Source organism: Triticum urartu, chromosome 5A (genome assembly GCF_056163025.1).
Source record: "Triticum urartu cultivar PI428250 chromosome 5A, HENAU_Tu73, whole genome shotgun sequence".
Classification (NCBI taxonomy): domain Eukaryota; kingdom Viridiplantae; phylum Streptophyta; class Magnoliopsida; order Poales; family Poaceae; genus Triticum; species Triticum urartu.
This window is the reverse complement of record NC_141877.1, coordinates 555,859,752-555,885,635: the sequence shown is the minus strand read 5'-3', so window position 1 is coordinate 555,885,635 and position 25,884 is coordinate 555,859,752. Positions and strand designations below refer to the sequence as shown.

Sequence of the window (25,884 nt, the reverse complement as noted above, 5' to 3'; positions counted from 1 at the left end):
CAGCCGGACTCCAGGACTATGAAGATACAAGATTGAAGACTTCGTCCCGTGTCCGGATGGGACTTTCCTTGGCGTGGAAGGCAAGCTTGGCGATGCGGATATTCAAGATCTCCTACCATTGTAACTGACTTTGTGTAACCCTAACCCTCTCCGGTGTCTATATAAACCGGAGGGTTTTAGTCCGTAGGACAACTTCATCATACAACAATCATACCATAGGCTAGCTTCTAGGGTTTAGCCTCCTTGATCTCGTGGTAGATCTACTCTTGTACTACCCATATCATCAATATTAATCAAGCAGGACGTAGGGTTTTACCTCCATCAAGAGGGCCCGAACCTGGGTAAAACATCATGTTCCTTGCCTCCTGTTACCATCCGGCCTAGACGCACAGTTCGAGACCCCCTACCCGAGATCCGCTGGTTTTGACACCGACAGGGCCCTATTGGGCCTTAGTGGGAGAAGAGAGGAGGCAGCCAGGTGGATGGCGCTCCTCCCGAGCCCAATCCAAATTAGGTGGGGGCGGCCACCCCTTTCCTTTCTCTTTCTCCCTCTTCCTTCTTTTCCTAGTGGGATTAGGAAAGGGGGGAGTCCTACTCCTACTAGGAGGAGGACTCCTCCCCCCTTGGCGCGCATAGAGGGCCGGCCGGCCTCCCCCTCCCTCCTTTATATACGTGGGGAGGGTTGTCGGTGTCAAAACCGGCGGATCTCGAGTAGGGGGTCCCGAACTGTGCGTCTAGGATCGATGGTAACAGGAGACGGGGGACACGATGTTTACCCAGGTCCGGGCCCTCTCTATGGAGGTAATACCCTACGTCCTGCTTGCTTGATCTTGATGAATATGAGTGTTACAAGAGTTTATCTACCACGAGATCGTAATGGCTAAACCCTAGAAGTCTAACCTGTATGACTATGGTAATTAGTATATCCTTTCTGGACTAACCTCTCCGGTTTATATAGACACCGGGGGGATCTAGGGTTTACATAGAGTCGGTTACATAAGAAGGAATCTTCATAGTCAGTCGCCAAGCTTACCTTACACGCCAAGGAGAATCCAATCCGGACACAGGTACGGTCTTCAGCCTTCATGTCTTCACAGCCCATTAGTCCGTCCCATGGATAACAGGTCGGACGCCCGAGGACCCCTTAGTCCAGGACTCCCTCAAGGGGGGCACCCTAGAACACATCAAAGTTGATCTTAGCCATGTGCGGTGCCCCCCTCCACAGATTTCCACCTCGGTCATATCGTTGCAGTGCTTAGGTGAAGCCTTGCGCCAGTAGCTTCATCATCATCGTCACCACGCCGTCGTGCTGACGCAACTCTCCCTCGACCTCAGCTGGATCTAGAGTTCGTGGGATGTCACCGAGCTGAACATGTGCAGATCACGAAGGTGTCGTATCTTCGGGACTAGGATCGTTCAAATCGTGAAGATGTACAACTACATCAACCGCATTGTCATAATGCTTCCGCTTATGGTCTACGAGGGTACATGGACAACACTCTTGTTGGGGAACGCAGTAATTTCAAAAAAATTCCTATGCGCACGCAATATCCATCTAGGTGATGCATAGCAACGAGAGGGTAAGAGTGTTGTCCATGTACCCTCATAGACCGTAAGCGGAACCGTTATGACAACGCGGTTGATGTAGTCGTACGTCTTCACGATACGACCGATCCTAGCACCGAAGGTACGTCACCTTTGCGATCTGCACACGTTCAGCTCGGTGACGTCCCACGAACTCTAGATCCAGCTGAGTGTCGAGGGAGACTTTCGTCAGCACGACGGCGTGATGACGGTGATGATGAAGCTACCGGCGCAGGGCTTTGCCTAAGCACTGTAACGATATGACCGAGGTGGAAATCTGTGGAGGGGGGCACCGCACACGACTAAACAATCAACTTGTGTGTCTATGGGGTGCCTCCTCCCCCGTATATAAAGGAGTGGAGGAGGGGGAGGGCCGACTCCTCTATGGTGCGCCCAACGGGAGTCCTACTCCCGACGGGAGTAGGATCCCCCCCCCCTTCCCTAGTTGGATTAGGAGAGGAAGGAATGGGGAGAGGGGGGAGGAAAGGGCCCCCCCCCACCCACTTCGGATTGGGCTTGGGGAGGGGGGAGCGCCCCCTCCTAGGCTCCCTTCTCCTCTCTCCCACTATGGCCCAATAAGGCCCATAACTCACCCGGAACCATTCCGATGTCCAAACATAGGCTTCCAATCTATCAATCTTTATGTCTCAACCATTCCGAAACTCCTCGTCATGTTCGTGATCGTATCCGGGACTCCGAACTACATTCAGTACATCAAAACACATAAACTCATAATACAGATCATCACCAAACGTTAAGTGTGCAGACCCTACGGGTTCGAGAACTATGTAGACATGACTGAGAATCATCTCCGGTCAATAACCAATAGCGGAACTTGGATTCTAATATTGGTTCCTACATATTCTACGAAGATCTTTATCGGTCAAACTGCATAACAACATATGTTGTTCCCTTTGTCATCGGTATGTTACTTGCCCGAGATTCGATCATCGGTATCTCAATACCTAGTTCAATGTCGTTATCGGCAAGTCTCTTTACTCGTTCCATAATGCTACATCCTGTAACTAACTCATTAGTTATATTGCTTGCAAGGCTTATAGTGATGTGCATTACCGAGAGGGCCTAGAGATACCTCTCTGATACACGGAGTGACAAATCCTAATCTTGATCTATGCCAACTCAAAAAACACCATCGGAGACACCTGTAGAGCATCTTTATAGTCACCCAGTTACATTGTGACGTTTGATAGCACACTAAGTGTTCCTCCAGTATTCGAGAGTTGCATAATCTCATAGTCATAGGAACATGTATATGTTATGGAGAAAGCAATAGCAATAAACTAAATGATCATCGTGGTAAGCTAATGGATGGGTCAAGTCAATCATATCATTCTCTAATGATGTGATCCCGTTAATCAAATGACAACTCATGTCTATGGTTAGGAAACATAACCATCTTTGATTAACAAGCTAGTCAAGTAGAGGCATACTAGTGACACTTTGTTTGTCTATGTATTCACACATGTACTAAGTTTCCGGTTAATACAATTCTAGCATGAATAATAAACATTTATCATGATATAAGGAAATATAAATAACAACTTTATTATTGCCTCTAGGGCATATTTCCTTCAACTCTCCCCTCTCGTTGCTATGCATCACCTAGATGGATCTTGTGTGTGCGTAGGATTTTTTAAAAAAATTATTGCGTTCCCCAACACGAACCAGTATCAAATACCCAAGCGCTACTACGAGCATTAGTAAGGTACACATCAATAACATGTATATCAAGTATACCTTTGTTCACTTTGCCATCCTTCTCTCCGCCATATACTTGGGGCAGTTCCGCTTCTAGTGACCAGTCCCTTTGAAGTAGAAGCACTTAGCTTCAGGCTTGGGTCCAGACTTGGGCTTCTTCCCGGGAGTGGCAACTTGCTTGCCACTCTTCTTGAAGTTCCCCTTCTTTCCCTTACCCTTTTTCTTGAAACTAGTGGTCTTGTTAACCATCAATACTTGATGCTCCTTCTTGATTTCTACCTCCGCAACTTTGAGCATAGCGAAGAGCTCAGGAATTGTCATATCTATCCCTTGCATATTATAGTTCATCACGAAGCCTTTGTAGCTTGGTGGCAGTGATTGAAGAACTCTATCAATAACACTATCATCTGGAAGATTAACTCCCAGCTGAGTCAAGTGATTATGATATCCAGACATTTTGAGTATGTGTTCACTGACAGAACTGTTCTCCTCCATCTTGCAGCTATAGAACTTGTTGGCTTCATATCTCTCAACTCGGGCATTTGCTTGAAATATTAACATCAACTCCTGGAACATCTCATATGCTCCATGATGTTCAAAACGTCTTTAAAGTCCCGATTCTAGCTAAGCTTTAAAGCATGGCACACCAAACTATCGGTTAGTCAACAGATCGAGCTTCCGAGACGTTCATAACATTAGCATCTGCTCCAGCAGCAGGCCTTTCACCTAGCGGTGCATCAAGGACATAATTCTTCTATGCAGCAATGAGGATAATCCTCAAGTTACGGACCTAGTCCGTGTAGTTGCTACCATCATCTTTCAACTTAGCTTTCTCTAGGAACGCATTAAAATTCGAGGGAACGATAGCACGGGCCATTGATCTACAACATAGATATGCAAAAACTATCAGGACTAAGTTCATGATAAATTAGGTTCAATTAATCATATTACTTAAGAACTCCCACATAGATAGACATACCTCAAGTCATCTAAATGATACGTGATCCAAATCAACTAAACCATATCTGATCATCACGTGAGATGGAGTAGTCATCAATGGTGAACATCTCTATGTTGATCATATGTACTATATGATTCATGTTCGACCTTTCGGTCTCCAGTGTCCCGACGCCATGTCTGTACATGCTAGGCTCGTCAAGTTTAACCCGAGTATTCCGCATGTGCAAAACTTTCTTGCACCTGTTGTATGTGAATGTAGAGTCTATCACACCCGATCATCACGTGGTGTCTCAACATGATGAACTTTCGCAACGGTGCATATTCAGGGAGAACACTTATACCTTGAAATTTTAGTTAAGGGATCATCTTATAATGCTACTGCCGTACTAAGCAAAATAATATGCATAACAGATAAACATCACATGCAATCAAAATATGTGACATGATATGGCCATCATCATCTTGTGCTTTTGATCTCCATATCCAAAGCATCGTCATGATCTCCATCATCACTGTCTTGACACCTTGATCTCTATCACAACGTCGTGGTCGTCTCACCAACTATTGCTTCTACAACTATCATTAACACATAGAGATAAAGTAAAGAAATTACATGGCGTTTGCATTTCATACAATAAAGAGACAACCACAAGGCTCCTGCCAGTTGCCGGTAACTTTTACAAAACATGATCATCTCATACAATAACGTATATCACATCATGTCTTGACCATATCACCTCACGACATTGATATGTCTCCAACGTATCTATAATTTTTTTATTGTTCCATGTTGTTATATTATCAATCTTGGATGTTTTATAATCATTTTATATCATTTTTTGGCACTAACCTATTGACATAGTGCCAAGTGCCAGTTGATGTTTTTTGCATGTTTTTTACATAGCAGATAATCAATACCAAATGGAGTCCAAACACAGCGAAACTTTTTGCCCTGGTGGGTTGTGCCCACCTCGGGTGCCCCCCCCCCCCCCGGACCGCCTCTTTACTCTATTAGTACCCCAATATTCCAGAAACCGTAGGGGAGTCGACAAAAATCAATTCCAGCCGCCGCAGAGTCCAGAACCACCAGATCCAATCTAGACACCATCACAGAGGGGTTCACCACTTCCATGGGTGCCTCTCCGATGATGCGTGAGTAGTTCTTTGTAGACCTTCGGGGCCGTAGTTAGTAGCTAGATGGCTTCCTCTCTCTCTCGTTTAATTCTCAACAAAATGGTCTCTTGGAGATCCATATGATGTAACTCTTTTGCGGTGTGTTTCTTGGGATCCGATGAACTTTGAGTTTATGATCAGATCTATCTCTTTTTCTCCATGAAAGTTATTTGAGTTTCTTTGATCTCTTATATGAATGATTGCTTATAGTCTCGTATTTCTTCTTCGATATTTGGGTTTTGTTTGGCCAACTTGATCTATTTATCTTGCAATGGGAAGAGGTGCTTTATACTGGGTTCGATCTTATGGTGCTTGATCCCAGTGACAAAAGGCGAATAGACACGTATGTATCGTTTCTACTAAGGATAAAACGATGGGGTCTATTTCTACATAAATAGATCTTTTCTACATCATGTCATCATTCTTATTGCATTACTCCGTTTCTCCATGAACTTAATGAAGGAAATATGCCCTAGAGGCAATTATAAAGATGCTCTCCAAGTGTCTCCGATGGTGTTTGTTGAGTTGGCATAGATCAAGATTAGGATTTGTCACTTCATGTATCGGAGAGGTATCTCTGGGCCCTCTCGGTAATGCACATCACTATGAGCCTTGCAAGCGTTGTGTCTAATGAGTTAGCGACGGGATGATGCATTACGGAATGAGTAAAGGGACTTGCCGGTGATGAGATGAACTAGGTATGATGATACCGACGATCGAATCTCGGGCAAGTAACATACCGATGACAAAGGGAACAACGTATGTTGTTATGCAGTTTGACGGATAAAGATCTTCATAGAATATGTAGGAGCCAATATGAGCATCCAGGTTCCGCTATTGGTTGTTCACCGGAGATGTGTCTCGGTCATGTCTACATAGTTCTTGAACCCGTACGGTCCGCACGCTTAACGTTCGATGACGATTTGTATTATGAGTTTTCGTGTTTTGATGAGCCAAAGTTTGTTCGGAGTCCCGGATGAGATCACATACATGACAAGGAGTCTCGAAATGGTCGAGACATAAAGATTGATATATTGGAAGGTTATGTTTGGACACCGGAATGGTTTCGGATAGGTTCGGGCATTTTCCGGAGTACCGGGGGGTTACCGGAACCCCCGGGGGATTAAAGGGCCACAATGGGCCTTAGTGGAGAAGAGAGAGGGCCGGCCAGAGGTGGCGGCCCCCCTTGCCCAGTCCGAATTGGACAAGGGGAGGGGGCGGCGCCCCCCTCCTTCCTTCTCTTCTCTCCTCTTTCCCTTCTTCTCCTACTTGGACCAGGAAAGGGGGGACCGAATCCTACTTGGACTAGGAGTCCAAGTAGGACTCCCCCATGGCGCACCCCCTCCTAGGGCCGGCCTCCTCTCCTCCCCCCTTTATATATGTGGGGAGGGGGTACCCCAAAGACACACAAGTTGATCTTTTAGCCGTGTGCGGTGCCCCCCTCCATAGTTACACACCTTGGTCATATCGTCGTAGTGCTTAGGCGAAGCCCTACGTCGGTAACTTCATCATCACCGTCGCCACGCCGTCGTGCTGAAGGAACTCTCCCTCGACCTCAACTGGATCAAGAGTTCGAGGGACATCATCGAGCTGAACGTGTGTTGATCACGGAGGTGTCGTGCGTTCAGTACTTGGATCGGTTGGATCGCGAAGACGTTCGACTACATCAAGCGCGTTACTAAACGCTTCCGCTTTTGGTCTACGAGGGTACGTAGACACACTCTCCCTGTCTCGTTGCTATGCATCTCCTAGATAGATCTTGCGTGATCATTGGTAATTTTTTTAAATATTGCGTTCCCCAACACTTAATACACTAGATGCATGCTGGATAGCGGTCGATGTGTGGAGTAATAGTAGTAGATGCAGACAGGAGTCGGTCTACTAATCTTGGACGTGATGCCTAATTAATGATCATTGCCTGGATATCTTCATGAGTATTTGAAGTTCTATCAATTGCACAACAGTAATTTGTTCACCCACCGTTTGCTATTTTTCTCGAGAGAAGCCACTAGTGAAACCTACGGCCCCCGGGTCTCTTCTTCATATTATTTGCCTTTGCGATTTATTTTCCTTTGCCTTTATTTTCAGATCTACTAAACCCAAAAATACAAAAAAATCTTGCTGCAATTTATTCCTATTTATTTTATTTGGCATTCGATCTATCAATCTACTACAATTTATTCACGTCTGTTTTGCCTATCTCGGACGTCGTTACCCGAAAGGGATTGACAACCCCTTTAATACGCCAGGTTACGAGTATTTGTTATTTGTGTGCAGGTGTTGTTTACGTTGTGTTGCTTGGTTCTCCTACTGGTTCGATAACCTTGGTTTCATCACTAAGGGAAATACCTACCGTCGTTGTGTTGCATCATCCCTTCCTCTTTGGGGAAATACCGATGTAGCTTCAAGCCGCTATCAAACATGCCCTGCATAATCAAGTTAGACGTCCTCTACTTTGTTGTTGCAAGTTTTACGTGGCTGCTATGGGCTTCTAGCAAGAACCGTTCTTACCTACGCATCAAAACCACAACAGTGATTTATCAAGTTTGTTGTTTTATCCTTCAACAAGGACCGGCCATAGTCAAATTCAATTCAATTAAAGTAGGAGAAACAGACACCCGCCAGCCACCTTTATGCAAAACTAGTTGCATGTCTGTCGGTCGAACCGGTCTCATGAACTAGCTACATCAAAATAATACATTGGTGGTAAGCAGTATGACGATCACCACCCACAACTCTTTATGTTGTACTCATGCATATCATCTACGCATAGACCTAGCTCTGATGCTACTGATGGGAAACGTAGCATGCAATTTCAAAAAAATTCCTACGCTCAAGCAAGATCTATCTAGGAGATGCATAGCAACAAGAGGGGGAGAGTGTGTCCATGTACCCTTGTAGACCGAAAGTGGAAGCGTTCGACAACGCGGTTGATGTAGTTGAACTTCTTCTTGCTCCGGCCGATCAAGTACCGAACGTACGGTACCTCCGAGTTCTGCACACATTCAGCTTGATGACGTTCCTCGCCTTTTTGATCCAACAAGTTGTAGAGGAAGTAGATGAGTTCTGTCAGCATGATAGCGTAGTGATGGTGAAGTGATTCTCGCAGGGCTTCGCCTAATCATCGCAAAACTATGACCGGGGGTGTAAACTGTGGAGGGGGGCGCCGCACATGGCTAACGATTGTTGTTGTGTGTTCTAGGCGCCCCTCCCCACGTATAAATAGGTGGGGGGGGAGTATCCATGGGGCGCCCCAAGTAGGAGGAATCCTACTTGGGGACCTCCCCCAATTCGGCCTCCCCCCTTCCTTTTTTGCCGGAGAGAAAAGGGAAGGGGTAAGGAGAGAAGGAAGGGGGCCAAACCCCTTCTCTGATTCTCCAATTCGGCCACATGCCTAAGGGGGGGGGCGCCACCCCTTGTGGGCTGGTGTGCTCCCCTCTTATGGCCCATATGGCCCATATCTCCCCCCTGGCGGTTCCGGTAACCCCCCAGGTACTCAGATAAATACCCGATACTATCCGGAACATTTCCGATGTCCGAATACTATCATCCTATATATCAATATTTACCTCTCGACCATTTCGAGACTCCTCGTCATGTCCGTGATCTCATCCGGGAATCCGAACAACATTCGGTCACCAAATCACATAACTCATATAATACTAAATCGTCATCGAACGTTAAGCGTGCGGACCCTGTGGGTTCGAGAACTATGTAGACATGACCGAGACACCTCTCCGGTCAATAACCAATAGCGGAACCTATGCTCATATTGGTTCCTACATATTCTATGAAGATCTTTATCTGTCGAACCATTATGACAACATACGTTATTCCCTTTGTCATCGGTATGTTACTTGCCTGAGATTCAATCGCCAGTATCATCATACCTAGTTCAATCTTGTTACTGGAAAGTCTCTTTACTCGTTCCGTAATACATCATCTCGTAACTAACTCATTACACACTATGCTTGCAAGGTTTCTTATGATGTGTATTACCGAGAGGTCCCAGAGATACCTCTCTGATACTCAAAGTGACAAATCCTAATCTCGATCTATGCCAACCCAACAGACACCTTCGGAGATACCTGTAGAGCATCTTTATAATCACCCAGTTACGTTGTGATGTTTGATAGCACACAAGGTATTCCTCCAGTATCCGGGAGTTGCATAATCTCATAGTCAAAGGAATATGTATTTGACATGAAGAAAGCAATAGCAATAAAACTAAACGATCGATATGCTAAGCTAACGGATGGGTCTTTTCCATCACATCACTCTCCTAATGATGTGATCCAGTTCATCAAATGACAACATATGTCTATGGTTAGGAAACTTAACCATCTTTGATTAACGAGTTAGTCTAGTAGAGGCTTACTAGGGACACGGTGTTTCGTCTATGTATCCACACATGTACCAAGTTTCCGGTTAATACAATTCTAGCATGAATAATAAACATTTATCATGAAATAAGGAAATATAAAATAACAACTTTATTATTGCCTCTAGGGCATATTTCCTTCAGCTTCAAGTCCATGTGCCACCATAGTTCATGCCCTAAACCTGTACTAGATCACTCTCTTTCTCAGCATATCGTGTTGCCACCATAGACCATGCCCTAAGGGCGTCTCCAATGCCGACCCTCAAACCGTCTGCATAGGTCTGGACCAGGGAAGCCATCCAACGCGGGCCTGCATCGGTCTGCAGGGCAGTACAGACATGTTTTCTCCCCCAACTTGGAGACAAGGTCTGGAAAACAACCACGTAGGACTCTGACACCACGGGCCCACCCAATCCCCCCCGGTCTGATTTCCTTCAACTGCACCACTTCTCCTCCTTGCTTTGCATGCGCACCCTCCACCTCCGCCGCCGTTGTACGTCTCCGGCCGCCACAGAGGCATTGTCGGACGTCCGCAACTAGCATCGACGGGCCCGCTTGCCTTTACGATGGTGTCGTCCACCATGGAGCCGTTTGTACCCAGGTACACTTTGCCCCCCTTGTCGATAGCCTCCATGGCGGACATCACGCCCGGCAGGTGTTCGGTCAAATTCCATTGAACTTATTTTCAAACGCTATGTCGTTTTTTAGAGTACGAAGGATGGCGAGCTACTCGGCCATGGAGGATGAGTTGTTGTGCGATGCGTGGTTGGCAGTATCCGCGGGTTTCGTAGCCAGGAGCAGAGGGGGGGCCTTCTGGCAGCAAGTGCATGAATCATTTCACGCACAAAAGCACATTGCGCCCTACGACATCTACATCATTCAAGAACGCAATGTGAGGTCGTTATCGTATTGCTGGTATGCTATCCAAACCAGCGTCACCAAGTTTTGTCACGTGATTCATCAACTGGAGGCAAGGTGGCCATTGCATGCGGCAGAGGATGAAATCATAAGTTTTGCTTCTTCTCGCTCAACTTGTTTAAATCATTCATTCACTCAATGTTAGTCTACACATTATGCGGCACGCATGCTCAGCCGTGATTTACCATGGGATAGAGGAATGACCATTTACGTACACACACTATTGGATGAAGTTGAAGGGGGAGTATGTGTGGGACGTGATATGTCTCCAACGTATCTATAATTTTTGATTGCTCCATGCTATTATATTATCTGTTTTGGATGTTAATGAGCTTTATTTTACACTTTTATGTCATTTTGGGGACTAACCTATTAACCGGAGGCCCAGCCCAAATTGTTGTTTTTTTTGCCTATTTCAGTGTTTCACGGAAAAGGAATATCAAACGAAGTCCAAACGGAATGAAACCTTCGGGAACGTGATTTTCTCAAAAAATGTGATCCAGGAGACTTGGAGTGGGCGTCAAGAAACAATCGAGGAGGCCACGAGGCAGGGGGCGCGCCTACCCCCCTGGGCGTGCCCTCCACCCTCGTGGGCCCCTCGTTGCTTCACTGACCTACTTCTTCCTCCTATATAAGTCCATGATACGTCTCCAACGTATCTATAATTTTTGATTGTTCCATGCTATATTATATTCTGTTTTGGACATTATTGGGCTTTATTATACACTTTTATATTATTTTTGGGACTAACCTATTAACCGGAGGCCCGGCCCAGAATTGCTGTTTTTTTTTGCCTATTTTAGGGTTTCGCAGAAAAAGAATATCAAACAGAGTCCAAACGAAATGAAACCTTCGGGAACATGATTTTCGGAATGAACATGATTCAGAGGACTTGGACCCTACGTCAAGATATCAACCAGGAGGCCACGAGGTAGGGGGCGCGCCTACCCCCCTGATACGTCTCCGTCATATCTATAATTTTTGATTCTTCCATGCCAATATTCTACAACTTTCATATACTTTTGGCAACTTTTTATACTATTTTTGGGACTAACATATTGATCCAGTGCCCAGTGCCAGTTCCTGTTTGTTGCATGTTTTTTGTTTCGCAGAATATCCATATCAAATGGAGTCCAAACGGGATAAAAACTGACGGAGATTTTTTTTGGAATATATATGATTTTTGGGAAGAAAATCCATGCGAGACGGTGCCCGAGGGGGCCACGAGGCAGGGGGGCGCGCCCTTGACCCTCGTGGCCACCCCGTAAGGCGGTTGGTGCCTTTCTTTCGCCGCAAGAAAGCTAATATCCGGATAGAGATCGTGTTAAAATTTCAGCCCAATCGGAGTTACGGATCTCCGGGAATATAAGAAACGGTGAAAGGGTGGAATCTGAGAACGCAGAAACAGAGAGAGACAGAGAGACAGATCCAATCTCGGAGGGACTCTCGCCCCTCCCGTGACATGGAGGCCATGGACCAGAGGGGAAACCCTTCTCCCATCTAGGGAGGAGGTCAAGGAAGAAGAAGAAGAAGGAGGGGGGCTCTCCCCCCTCGCTTCCGGTGGCACCGGAGTGCCACCGGGGGCCATCATCATCACCGCCATCTTCACCAACAACTTCACCGCCATCATCACCAACTCTTCCCCCCTCTATGCAGCGGTGTAACCTCTCTCTTACCCGCTGTAATCTCTACTTAAAGATGGCGCTCAACGCTATATATTATTTCCCAATGATGTATGGCTATCCTATGATGTTTGAGTAGATCTGTTTTCTCCTATGGGCTATTTGATGATCAAGATTGGTTTGAGTTGCATGTTTTATTATTAGTGTTGTCCTATGGTGCTCTCCGTGTCGCGCAAGCGTGAGGGATCTCCTCTGTAGGGTGTTGCAATACGTTCATGATTCGCTTATAGTGGGTTGCGTGAGTGACTGAAACACAAACCCGAGTAAGGGGGTTGTTGCGTATGGGATAAAGAGGACTTGATGCTTTAATGCTATGGTTGGGTTTTACCTTAATGATCTTTAGTAGTTGCGGATGCTTTCTAGAGTTCCAATCATAAGTGCATATGATCCAAGTAGAGAAAGTATGTTAGCTTATGCCTCTTCCTCATATAAAATTGCAATAATGATTACCGGTCTAGTTATCGATTGCCTAGGGACAAATAACTTTATCGTAAAAAAAGCTCTCTACTAAAACTAACTTAGTTATTTCTTTATCTAAACAGCCCCTACTTTTTATTTACATGCTCTATATTATCTTGCAAACCTATCCAACAACACCTACAAAGTACTTCTAGTTTCATACTTGTTCTAGGTAAAGCGAACGTCAAGCGTGCGTAGAGTTGTATCGGTGGTCGATAGAACTTGAGGGAATATTTGTTCTACCTTTAGCTCCTCGTTGGGTTCGACACTCTTACTTATCAAAGAGGCTACAATTGATCCCCTATACTTGTGGGTTATCAAGACCTTTTTCTGGCGCCGTTGCCGGGGAGCAATAGTGTGGGGTGAATATTCTCGTGTGTGCTTGTTTGCTTTATCACTAAGTAATTTTTATTTGCTATTATTAGTTGTTCTCTATCTTTAGTTATGGATATGGAACAAGAAATACCAAAAAATTAGGTGTACCTGCTACTCATGGAGATGGGGAACCTCCTAAAACCCTCGATGCTCAATATGTGAAAAATATTATGTACCACTTTGATAATCCTGAGAAAACCTCATTCAATCTAGTAATGGGAGTAACGTTGGATCAACGTGAATACTTTAGGGATTATCGCTTGACACAAAAAGGGAAACTATTATAGGATCAAATTTATATATTGTATTGGTATGCTAGGCAACTATGCTTGAGATATGATTATAGTTGTTGCTCTAGGATGAAGGCTCCACACCTTCCATTTTCATGTGAATTTAATGATCATGAAACCTTAGCTTCTTATGCTAATGGTATATATGATTACTATGATGTGGAACAAATAGAAGAATTTGTTGCTTTTAAGGGTGCTTATGAAATTGAATCTTTGTTTGAAAAGTATGAAGCTTTTGATGATGATGTTTATAGGCCTGAAAATTTAGCTATTCCAAAATATTGCTATGATAATTATGAATATAATTCCTATATTAATGCGCTTATTAAGAAAGTCTGTGCAAGAAGAGACTAATATTTTGCAGGAATCTATGGAAGAAGAAATTGATGAAACTGTGAGCTCATTGGATGAAAAAGATGAGGAGGAGAGCGAAGAACAAAAGGAGGAAGAGTGGATTGATCACCCGTGCCCACCTTCTAATGAGAGTAACTCTTCAACTCATACATTGTTTAATTTCCCTTCATACTTACCGAAGGTTGAATGCTATGATCCCGTTGATTCTTTTGAAATATCCCTTTTTGATGATGCTTGCTATGCTTGTGGCCAAGATGCCAATATGAATTATGCTTATGGAGATGAACTTGCTATAGTTCCTTATGTTAAACATGAAATTGTTGCTATTGCACCCACGCATGATAGTCTTATTATCTTTTTGAATTCTCCCAACTACACTATATCGGAGAAGTTTGCCCTTATTAAGGATTATATTGATGGATTGCCTTTTACCGTTACACATGATGATTTTGATGAATATCATATGCATGTGCTTGATGCTCCTACTTGCAATTATTATGAGAGAGGAACTATATCTCCACCTCTCTATGCTTCCCACATGATAAAATTGCAAGAAACTGTTTATACTATGCATTGGCCTTTACTTTGTGTGCATGAATTGTTCTTTTATGACATGCTGATGCATAGGAAGAGAGTTAGACTTCGTTGTTGCATGATATATGTTACTTTGTGCTCACTACTAAATTACAAATCATTGTTAATTAAAATTGGTTTTGATATACCTTGGGATCCGGATGGATTCACTACTTGGGCACTATATGCCTAGCTTAATGGCTTTAAAGAAAGCGCTGCCAGGGAGACAACCCGGAAGTTTTAGAGAGTCATTTATTTCTGTTGAGTGCTTTCATATAGTTTAAAAACAACAAAAATAAAGAGGGGAACCCAAAACTTTTCAAAAAGGAAAGTGAAAGTGAGAGAGACAAGCATTGTTGAAGTGGGAGAGCTCCTTGAACTTTGTTCATGCTCACGGCAACTTTGTGAATCTTGATTACCGGAACTTTTCAATAAAAATAATTATCCCCTTGTACAAACCATTGTATTATAAAAATAATGTGCCAAGGTTTGCCTTTAGGATGTTTACATTTGCTTGATGGTTTGTACGGTGCAGGTCAGGAATCTCAGGCAGAGCGTCAGTGGCAGGTTCTTCTGGCTGTTTGTCAGAAGCTTCAGGTACAGGGACTTGCCGCTCCGGCTCAGCAACTTCAGGTGCCTCAATTGGCTTGGTCACCTTCTCCTTCTTGTTAGGCTTTGCTTGACCACTGCACGGGTTATGACAAGTCAGTATAAATATAAGAGTATAAAGAGTTATAGAGTAAAATTAATTGCTATTACCCAGGGACAGTTTTAAAAGCCGGCAACTTGGTTTGCGATGAGTCGCCGGAGGAAGAACGGGCAAGTTCCTGGATAATAGTCATCAACAGATTTAAGTAATAGGCAAATAAGACCCGCCAGCGGGTTAAAGGAGTAAGTTAAAAAAGAACCTCATTTTGTCGTTTTCGAGGAGCAGGAATGTTCGGTAAGCCGGAGGACAATTCTTCACCTCCGCTGGTCCGGTTCTGACGTCGATTCTCGTGTTGCTGTCATTTCAAAAGAAAGTGAGGATCTAAATAAGCCAAGGGGTGTGAAAACCTTACTTTCCGGGTTACTTGCCGAAGTTTCTGTCTTGGCAAAGGTTCGGAGCCGGAGGAAATAATAGTTACCTCTTCTTCAACTGCTTGGCTGGCTCCCGTGTCATCCTGATAATAGTTAGTGTCAATAAGATGATTGAAAAACAAGCCAAGAGAGTCAAGGGCTACCTCCGACTCAGAGGTGTCATCCAGATTAAGCAGATCAGAGGCACTTGGTTTCTTCTTTTTCTTGGTTGTCTTCTTGACGGTTTTCTTGGCAGCCCTGGCCTTCTTGGCAGCTTCATGATCATATGTCTTCTTCCAAAAATCAGACTTAGCCTGTAAAAGTCATCAAAGGTTGAGTTAAATGTTTGAATAATGAGGTAAAGATAAATAAATTCATAGACTCACATCCGGTGGCGGGTTAAGCTTGCAGAAAGGGGTCACACCCATTTTAATGCAATCTTCTGGATCTTCATTCAGAAGGGACTTAACCATTTCATTTACCGCCTCGTCAGTTAATGGTGCAGAGCTGTGGCGCACTGGATCCTTTACACCACCAGTTTAAGTGCACATTAAGCCGGAGCGGCGACTCAAAGGTATGATCCGCCAAGAAACCCAGCACCTGACCAGGTCAACGCCAGTTAAACCGTTTCCTAGCAGAGCTGTAACCTTTGCAATGGTAGGAGCAAGTTTTGCCCGTTTAGCGGTGGTAAGTTTCTCAGGAAGATTGCGCTTTGAGTCCAGGCGCTCGACACGGTAACCCGGCCGTGGATTCTCGTCAGCCGGAGAGGCATCTTTGCAGTAAAACCATGTCTGATTCCAATCCTTTGGGTGACTCGGCAGGAGTGCATAAGGGAAGATGGCGTCTCTTCTGCGTTGAATCCAGATTCCGCCAAGTTCCAAGCTGGGCCCGTTGGTGAACTCATTCTGGCGGTTCAAATAAAAATATTCTCTAAATAGGTCGATGATGGGCTCCTCTTGAAGGTATACTTCGCAGAAGACTTGAAAGTTACAGATATTTGACACAGAGTTGGGTCCGATGTCTTGAGGATGGAGTTGGAAGAAGTGCAGAACATCTCAGAAAAATTTAGAGCTGGGCGGTGAGAAGCCCCGGTTCATGTGATCAGTGAATACAATGGCTTCGCCATCCTTTGGCTGAGGTCTTTCCTCGCCCGGTTCAGGGGCGCGGTAATGCATAACACTCTTTGCAGGCAAGTACCCGACTTTGACAAAGTCTCTGAAGGTGGATATGTGACGGTGTGAGCGCCTCGATTTTCGGAAGGGTCAGTTAAGAAAAAGATTTATTTGAGGCATGCGTCGTATTAATTATAGGTGACGTCACGGCGGGTTACCGCAATTTCCGGAGACGATGTCATGGCGTGTTACAGCATGGCACAGGAAGATGAAGAAGGATTTTTTTCTAAATGTTGAAGATTGACATGAACAAGTTTAAAACAACGTGGGGCCTAATGTTGGGAATATAACTATCAGATATGACCCGCCCAGGAGAGGCCGGGTCATCCATTATGGCGGTTCATCTAAATGAAGACCAAGAATATACTAAGATGGCGGTTCATAGATAGGCTTGGTAAAAGGCCCAAGTCTAGGGGTGGCTTAAGGCCCGTAAGTGTAAACCGTCATGTATATGTAAACTTGTATTGTAAGGCATGTAAGATAAGTTGTCGAGTCGGACACGTTTGTATGAGCCGGCCGGGACTTTGTAGGCCGCAGGGCGTCAACCCATGTATATAAGGGGACGACCCTGCAGCGTCTTAGGGCAAGAAACAACAAGTCGAAAGTCAGGCAAAGCGTATTTGCTACCTGGTAATCGAAACCCTAGCAATACCACCTCAAACTGGAGTAGGCCTTTACCTTCACCGGAAGGGGCCGAACCAGTATAAACTCTCTGTGTCCTTTGTCCCGTTTAACCCCTTTAAGCTAACCTTGTCGTAATGGCTCCACAACTAAGTCCTTCTACAAGGACATCTGCCGTGACACTTCTACGACACTAAGTATGGATGATTTGTGCTATTTTCTATCCGAAATTTGATGAATATTGACCGGTTTGCATAAATTTCGCCCGCTTAGTTCAAATGTGGGTTGAAATATATGCGGGCAGCGTTGCACTGATCCCTTCTGATCGTAGTCGGATGCGGGAGAAAATTTATGGGTCGGCATTGAAGATGCCCTAATCCTTCACTAGATCACACCCTTTCTCAACAGAGCGCGTTGTCAGATTGCTTGCATGTTGATGCTGCGGCGCCGGCGTGGCTCGACGACCATGGGCTCAAGTGAGGCTGTGCTCAGCAGCATCGGTGCACCAGTACGTTGGTTAGCATGGTTGTCCCTCTCCCGGCCTCAAGCGGCAAATTTGACCAGCGTTTCTCTCCGGAATCTGGCTTCGCCTGCGTCACGTACAAGTACAACACAGGACCCGCGCACAAGAGAAAGAAAAGAAAAGTCCAAAGAGAGAGATAACGTCTCACAGCGCACCCGGAAAAGATGGAGGAAGACTTTCCTTGGCGGGTACGTGTCCAGTGCCCTGCCAGAGGATAAAACCATCACCCCTTTTGCCCTTCTCGGTGGATTTTCTTGGAAAGTTCTTGTTGGGATGACCAACCAAACCCTGAACCGCAAGGTATGCACGTATCCTGCATCCCATGTGACCGCCCTTCTGTAAAGGTTGAAAGCGCACAAAAGAAGAAAGGAAAAAGACCAGCTTTAATCTCATCCACTCCTACTGGAAATGATCTGTGTGCGTGTGTGCGTGCATAATCCCTTATTTGCAAAGGTGGTAGGAGCGCTAGGCGTCCGTCAATCATCCACACGCATCAAGTACGTACGTACCAAGCATCCTCGCACGTCAAGTACCAAGCATCCACTTGCGACGGAGGAAGAAGAAAGGAATCACCACCCCTTCAGTTTACCACCAGTCATTAACTTGGTGTCGTCTAATGGAGAATACACGCAGGGATTAGTTACTTAAACCTAACCCAGCTCATTCCGGATGCACACTGCTACAGTAGATACTTAATCCCAGAAAAATTCCTAACCTAGTGGATAACCATGATAAGGCAGTTAATTGGCGGTGTGTTTTGTAATGGTCCAGATCCAGACACCACGTGCTCTGCTATATCTTCTGATCTAGTACTGTCTAGCTAATACTCCTACACTGTTTGCACCCAGTTCGATGAGCATGATTCTTTTGTCTCTGCAATAAGATACAGATGAACAGATCCATCCTAATCCTAGCTCCACTTCAGAAAGATGCCTATCCAATTTGCAATCATTTATCATAGCATTTCTTTTCTGAAGTAGTATTAATCATAGTACTATCATACTAGTAGTTGACAGCTCAGCAGTGAGGACCGGACGAGGCAGGTAACATTCAAATCAAACACCAGGGCATGCAATGAATTTCAAGCTTGGATACATCATACGTATACATACCTAGTGGAGAAGAGCCAGACGTGTTCAAAACCAAAACCAGCAACAGCAAGCCCCACGCCACGCGAGCTACCCGAATGGCTCTCCCCGTGGCGGCAATTGGGCGGAGCAAGGTTCGAATCCAGGCGTTTGAACTGGATTAGAGGGAGGGAGAGAGAGGCCCCAGATATCTAGATAGATAGATCGACTGCGTACGTACGTAGAATTGAATGGGATTTGTTCGTCCCGGTACGTCCCCTGGTCGTGTCCCCCCATCCACCATGCACGAGATGCCCTGTCCAGGCTAGCACATTTAACCCATCATGTCCGTCCAGCCCCCACAGGCACAGGCGAGCCGAGCACCCGAGCCATACGCGCGCGCCGCTCACTGCACCCTGCACAAGAGACCGTCCGATCTCGTTTTGAAACCCCAGGGTCCGTCTGTCCGTCCGTCCGTCCGTCTGTAGGTACTGCGTCGCAACAGCTCTGGAACACACGGTAACAGTTGGGGAAGCTGGTTAAAAGGGCTCGCCCATGATATGGTAAACTAGCAGTGCGTCCGTACACTGCCAGTGGTTGTCATCGGATCATGCGCTAGAAAGCCTAGATTGGGTTAGTTAAAAAGGAGCGGAGCTGATCATTTGACGACGCACATAAGCTGGGCCATGTGTGAGTGGCCTCCAGAATCCAGTTGCCTCTGATTTTTCAAATGAGAGATGTGCAGTTTGGGATAAGAAACTGGAGTGCTGCGTCTATCTGCATTGCTCACCACATGCAGGAGCGCTGACGAGGACCCAGATCCGCCTACACCTTATTTTAACCACGGTCAAACCTGTCTGGCATCATCATCATCGTGCCACCCAGTTCCATCGGTAAACCAAGATTCTGTAAAAATAAAACCATCAATTATTATCCCCTATCGCTTAGAGCATCTACAGCCGGTCACAATTTTTCGACCCTGACAAGCTTTTTAAACGGGCCTCAAATATCCGGCTTGACCGGCATCCCCTCATGTCAAGGCCAAATATGGGGCGAATATGAGGGCGTCCGGGCACGCCCGTCACACCGGACCCGACAGCACGATCCCACCTTCAATTGCACCAAATTTTTCCTCCTCCTCCCGCCATCCTCCAAGCTTTTCCGCGCCCTCGTCGTCCTCCACCCTTGCTTCCCATCCTCATCACCTAAGCCGATCCATCACCGGAGATGTCGTCCAGCTCATCCCCGACCGCCGCGACGGAGACGCAGTCCGCTTCGTCCGTTGGCGTCCCTTTTGTCGGCTCCGTCTTGCAATGCGGAGAACGTGGCCCGGAAGTTGCGGTGACGCCGACAGCAAGAGAGGGAGGCGGCGGCGGGCGCAGGGAGGTTCAGACATGGTGAAGCATTTTCTCCTCCGCCGCGCCCGGACCCCCGCACCCCTTCCATCCGAGCGCCGGCACGAATTACGCAGTCCGACCCTGTTGGGACAGAGGAAGATTCGACGGCCGGCTAGGCCATTTCGGAGAGCCTTCTGCCGACGCAGATGCCGGCGGTCGACGTATGTGACTTGCCGCAGCTCGTTCGGAATGGGTTGCATGGATTTAAGAATCAAAATTTGAGATATGTAAATGTATAACACAATATATGAGGAGCCGGTGGGTGCTGCTGCGGACGTGTTCGGACGCGTCCGCGGGCGTATAGGGTGCCGGATTTGTCAGTCCGGCTGCAGATGCTCTTGCTATCAATCGAGTGAAACTGCAATGTACGCTGGGATGGCTCCGTGAAAAGCTCGCTGATTGAAGGCACGAGGTTACGCAGCATCGCTTTGGGAACAAGTTAGTACTACCACGATCGATCCTCGTAGGTCAGCTTTTCACCCCGCCAGGCCAGCTCATCTCAAACGTTGGGCAAGCAAAGTATTTTCTTTGCCAGGACCAACATTGATGAATGATGATTGCAGAGCATCAGGCTCTCCAAAACCCAAACCCTTGGTGCTAGCGCTGGGAGCGGGAAGCGCGCGTCGCCAGCACAAAACAGGGCCGGACGCTACAGCGGGCTAGCCCTAGGCCGACCAGCTGCACCCCCAAAAATTCCATTCTGCTACGCGCGGACGCTGCCGGTACTACGACCGGACAATAAACGCGCCATGTACGTAGTGCAACGGTACGTGCCTGTGCCTGCGTGCTCGCACTTATTACAGGTGCGCGCCCAGCCCAGCCAGAGCATGCACCGCGTCGCCCGCCGCACATGGCCATGGCGTCGTCGCGCCTAAATATATTCCCGTGCAGCCCACCACGTCCCACAGTGGATCGCACAAGGCAAGGCACACGTAGCAGAGAGAGAGAGAGAGAGAGAGAGAGCACATGGCAGAGCGATCAGCGTATCGAAGGTCGCTTCTGCGGCAATGCTACTGCTGAGTGCTGGCCCTCGCAGTCGGCAAGGTCGCGCAGTGCTTGACAGGGGCCGATCAGAGCTTGCTCTGACCCGCCGGCGCGGATGGGCAAGGCGGGCAGGTGGCTCCGAAGCTTCTTGCCGGGCAAGAAGGACAGAGGCAAGGACGCCGGGGACCACAAGACCGGCCCCGAGGAGACGCCGCGGTGGGTGCCGGCGTGGAGTTCGCAGGCGTCGGTGACGCCGGCGTCGACTCCGGGGGCCAAGGAGAAGAGGAGGTGGAGCTTCCGGCGGCCTGCGACGGCGGTGGGCGCCGGGCCGGGGAAGGATGCCGCGTTCTTGGAGCCGCGGGTGCTGGACCCGGACCAGAGCGCCATCGCGGTGGCGATTGCTACCGCGGCCGCAGCCGAGGCCGCGGTGGCGGCCAAACAGGCCGCCGCGGCCGTCGTCCGGTACGCCGCGTCCGCGCCGGGGTCGAAGCGCACCGTCATCGGCATTGAGGAGGCCGCGGCCATCAAGATTCAGTCCGTCTTCAGATCCTACCTGGTGAGTCGCGCCGCGTTCGCGTCGATCCCCCGGTTCTTGATCCGCGCGAAAGTCATCGCACATTTGCATTCTTTCTATTTATCTGATGAGAGGCTGCTTGGTTCGTTCCTCGGGATCGACGCGCAGGCGAGGAAGGCGCTGTGCGCGCTCAGGGGGCTGGTGAAGCTGCAGGCGCTCGTGCGCGGCCACCTCGTCCGGCGGCAGGCCAGCCACACGCTGCGCTGCATGCAAGCGCTCGTCGCCGCCCAGGACAGGGCACGCACGGCGCGCCTCCGCCTCCTCGACGACGTCGAGAGGCCCCTCCGCACGCCACGGATGACGCCCACACGCCGCTCGCCGCACCATCCCCGGCTCCGGCAGCATCAGGTGCGTGCGAATGATGGGCCTCTCTTAAACTTTGGCTGGATAATAATGGAGACACACGGACCGAACCATCGAAAAGTCTGGAACTAAATTTCGTTGTGGAATGCAGGAGACGGAGGAGAACATCAAGATCGTGGAGGTGGACACCGGGGCGGGCGACGTGCACTGCACGCCGAGGACCTCCCGGCGCAGCAGCTGCTACGCCACGCCGCTCTGCCGCACGCCGTCCAAGGTGGAGCTGTACCAGAAGGTGTCGCCGACGCCGTCGGCGCTGACGGACGCGAGCGGGCGGTCCTACAGCGGGCGGTACGAGGACTTCTCCTTCGGCACCGCGCGGGCCAGCCCGTACCACCACTACTACGCCTCGGACGCGTCGTGCAAGCAGCCGCAGCAGGGCCACGTCGCCGGCGCCGGCGCTGGCGCGGACCACCCGCTCCTGTTCCCCAGCTACATGGCGAACACGCAGTCATCGCGCGCCAAGGCGCGGTCGCAGAGCGCGCCCAGGCAGCGCGCGTCGGTGTCGTCGGCCCCCGAGGCGGCGTCGCCGTGGGAGAGGCAGGCCAGCGGGGGCCGGCGCAGGGCGTCGCTGGAGGGGCCGGCGCAGGCCGCCGCGCGCGGGCTGGCGTCCCCGAAGGGCGGCGTGCGCGTCCAGCGGTGCCAGTCGCAGGCGAGCGCGGCGTGCCCGTGGGGCGTGAGGCTGGACATGTCGAGCGCGTCCGTCCACGACAGCGAGTGCGGGTCGACCAGCACCATGAGGACCGCGGCCACCAGCATGTACTGCTGGTCGGCGGCCGCCAACAGCACCGGCGTCGCGTGACGGCGGCACGGCACACGAGATGTCTGAATCGAATCAGGCAGCCGCAGAAGAAGTGCTAGTGAGTGATCAGTAGCCTGTATGGACAAACAAGTTGGCACTGAAGTTTCTGTGACTCTAGCTAGTTGACAGTAGAAGAAGCTGAGCATGAAGGTTTCAGACTTTCAGTGTGTGCTAGTGGTCGATCGTTCTAGCAAGGCCTGATGACATTTTTGTGCTTGTGCTGCGTGCCAAGAACATTGCATAAGAGTGTTGTGTTTTTGACTCTTTTTTTTTTTGTTGGTACCTCGTTTGTGTTTGGATTGTACAACTGTTTGATCTTTCAAATCTGTCAGCAATCAAGTTCTAGTCGTACATTGCAGAGTGAGATTAAGAGTACGGCTGAAGAAGTTCCAGTGTCTCGTTGCCGCTGGCTGCTGAATGTACTACGTATCCCTCGGGTTCAGTTTCTGTTTCTTCGGAATACGGTAGTATCTTGCTCAATGTTTGGGATGCTTTCTACTTCTAAATTCTAATCGGTTCTACGGTAGAGATGATACAATTGATAACTTGTTCAGGGAGGTCATTGAAGCGGTAACATCACTTCAGCCCCCGCGCCGCTCCCTCCCCGGGGCGACACGGGCGGCGACCCCACTCCTCCCGCAGCCTCCCCTCACCAGCCCCTCTCTCCCTCGCCGTCGTCGGTGACCTCCGGCAGGTAAAGCTTGCGCGGAGCCGGCGGCGGCGGGGTGCTCTCTGGCCGCTGCTCACTCGGGAGGAGGGGATCTCGCGTGCGGGTGGCGGCTGTCTGGCGTTCGGCTCCGCGGCAGCGTCCTTGCTCGCGGCGAAGGCGGTCTTCGGCGTGCGTCGCGGCGTCTGGTCGCGGTGGTGGGCGCACCGTCGCTGTGCGTGAGGTCACAGTCGTCGGGCCTGTTCGGTCCCGATCCGATCTGGGATCCGCAGGCGGCGGCTGGCGCGGGCGGTGGAGGGAGGCTCGGCTCCTCTGTTGCGCGTCCTGGAGGCCTCCTGCAGCGTCTTCTCCAGCTAGGTGCCGTGGTGGTTTAGGCTAGGGCTTCGGCCAGTCGGCTGCCGATCTGGTAGCTCGTCCGGCGAGTTGGGGTGAGGTGGTGGCCCTCCCTCCTTGCCCGGGGCTCTTCTGTGGCGTTGCAGCAACAGTGGGTTGCTGGATTTGGCTTGTTTCGGCCATGTTCGGCTCGTCGGCGTCTAGCCGGCGGCGAGGATTGTGGTGGCTCCTGCTTGGTCATGGCGCGATGGTTTCGTGGGAGGTGTGCGGGTCAGCGGAGGTGCTATGCGTGGGGGTGTGGGTGTGGGTGTTGCTCCGGGCAAAAGCTTGCCGTGCTCTTGCCGGCCGACGGCGTCGGCGTCTGTGGACGTCGTTTCACCTTCTTGGAGGCGCCGCCGTGGAGTCCACCCTTCACGCACCCTTGGATCCAGTTCTTCGGGCGAAAGCCTAAGACCCAGTTGGGTCAGGCGACAACGCCGGCATCGTCGCTTCCCTCTTTGGGGCGTCGCCTGGAAGAACTTTGGATCCTGTTTGCATGCTCCATGGGTTGGTCGTGGTGGTGCGGCCTGCTCAGGACCGAGGGTGGTGTGTTCTTCTTCAGGTGTTTCTCTTGGGCTGTCCTACGTGTGGTCTCTGGCCTGCTCTATGCATGCTCATGCCCCTGCTCTATTGAGGCGAGCCTCGGGCTCTTGGTCTCGTCTTGGTTCACCTTTGCTTAATGGCGACGCAATGACGCCTCCCCGACTTGCTAATCGTCTTGAACTTCTGTGGCGGAGCGCTCAGTCAAAGTTCGTGTTAAGCTTTGGCACTCGTTGATTGTGGATGCTCCTCCGTTGTGCTGTGGGGTTTGATACGCACGCCGGTGCGGTGCGTTAGGTTGTTTGTAGAGTCTTGGTATTGTGATCCCTCGACGCACCCCTCATCTACCTGGTCTTGTTAGTATGCTAGCTAGGTCTTGCCTTATGTTGGGCGTCCTGTTCCTCTCCTTTTCTTGTAACACTCGTTACTTGTCTGGTTTTCGGCTCGGTTTTCCTCATAAACGGGGTCAATTTGTTAAGGTTTTCAATCCGGTTTTCCTTATAAACTGGATCACTCTCCTGGCATTATGGCCACTTTGAGCAATATATTCAGGTGGAGGGACTCCTCCCCCGGTGATTCTCAAAAAAAATTAACTTGTTCATCCATGCTTAACTGCGAAAGTGAATCGTAGCACTCCTAACAATGTGCAGCTGTGCATACTCTGCTCTGCTCCTGGTTTCCTGGTTTGAGCAAAACAGGGCAAGTACTTGATACTAGCACAATTCACGTGTGATGCCACCAAGCTACAATATATAAAGGTATAAAAATACGAAGGAACCGTCGGAAGACCCTCGTGGCCCTTGGGACAAAACATGTTTGCTGCTGAGTTTGAATCAAAGCGTGATCGTGACCGAGTCTGGGAAGGATCACCATGGCACATCAACAAGCATGCAGTGATCTTGGAGGAATTTGAGGAGCACATGCAACCATCCGAACTCAAGTTTGATAAACTACCGGTCTGGATTAGGGTAGTAAATCTGCCCTATAATCTGAGGAACAATTCTTGGGGCTTGGCGATCGCCAAGCAGGTTGACAAGCATGCCTCCATCGTTCAGATTGATCCTGTAGGAGGTTTCTTCGAGCACGCGTCACAATTGAAGTCCAGAAACCACTCCGCAGATGGATCCTAATTACATCGGCTAAGAGGAAAAGTACAGATCAGTATGACATTGAATATGAACAAATCCCACATTTTTGTTTCTCGTGTGGCCGCTTGGGACATTCAGATTTATTCTGTCCTAATCCTGGGACTAGGGATGAGAACGGCGACCTCGCGTT

General features: G+C 48.7%; 1 protein-coding gene across 1 annotated transcript; it reads left to right on the top strand.

The window, feature by feature from the left end:
• Nucleotides 1-21,091: 21,091 nt before the first annotated feature.
• LOC125505943 (protein IQ-DOMAIN 19) lies at nucleotides 21,092-23,378 on the top strand. Its single transcript, XM_048670842.2, has 3 exons — nucleotides 21,092-21,847; nucleotides 21,974-22,213; nucleotides 22,320-23,378. Exons 1-3 carry the CDS (start codon nucleotides 21,407-21,409, stop codon nucleotides 23,025-23,027), a joined length of 1,389 nt encoding a protein of 462 aa, XP_048526799.1. The 5' UTR covers nucleotides 21,092-21,406; the 3' UTR covers nucleotides 23,028-23,378.
• Nucleotides 23,379-25,884: the final 2,506 nt, after the last annotated feature.

What these genes read in the sequence shown, in the direction of transcription:
- LOC125505943 (XM_048670842.2), top strand. Translation starts at nt 21,407, where the DNA reads ATGGGCAAGGCGGGCAGGTGGCTCCGAAGCTTCTTGCCGGGCAAGAAG. An exon ending in CCGTCTTCAGATCCTACCTG is followed by an intron (nt 21,848 to 21,973) that starts GTGAGTCGCGCC and finishes ATCGACGCGCAG; the next exon opens with GCGAGGAAGGCGCTGTGCGC. An exon ending in CCCGGCTCCGGCAGCATCAG is followed by an intron (nt 22,214 to 22,319) that starts GTGCGTGCGAAT and finishes TGTGGAATGCAG; the next exon opens with GAGACGGAGGAGAACATCAA.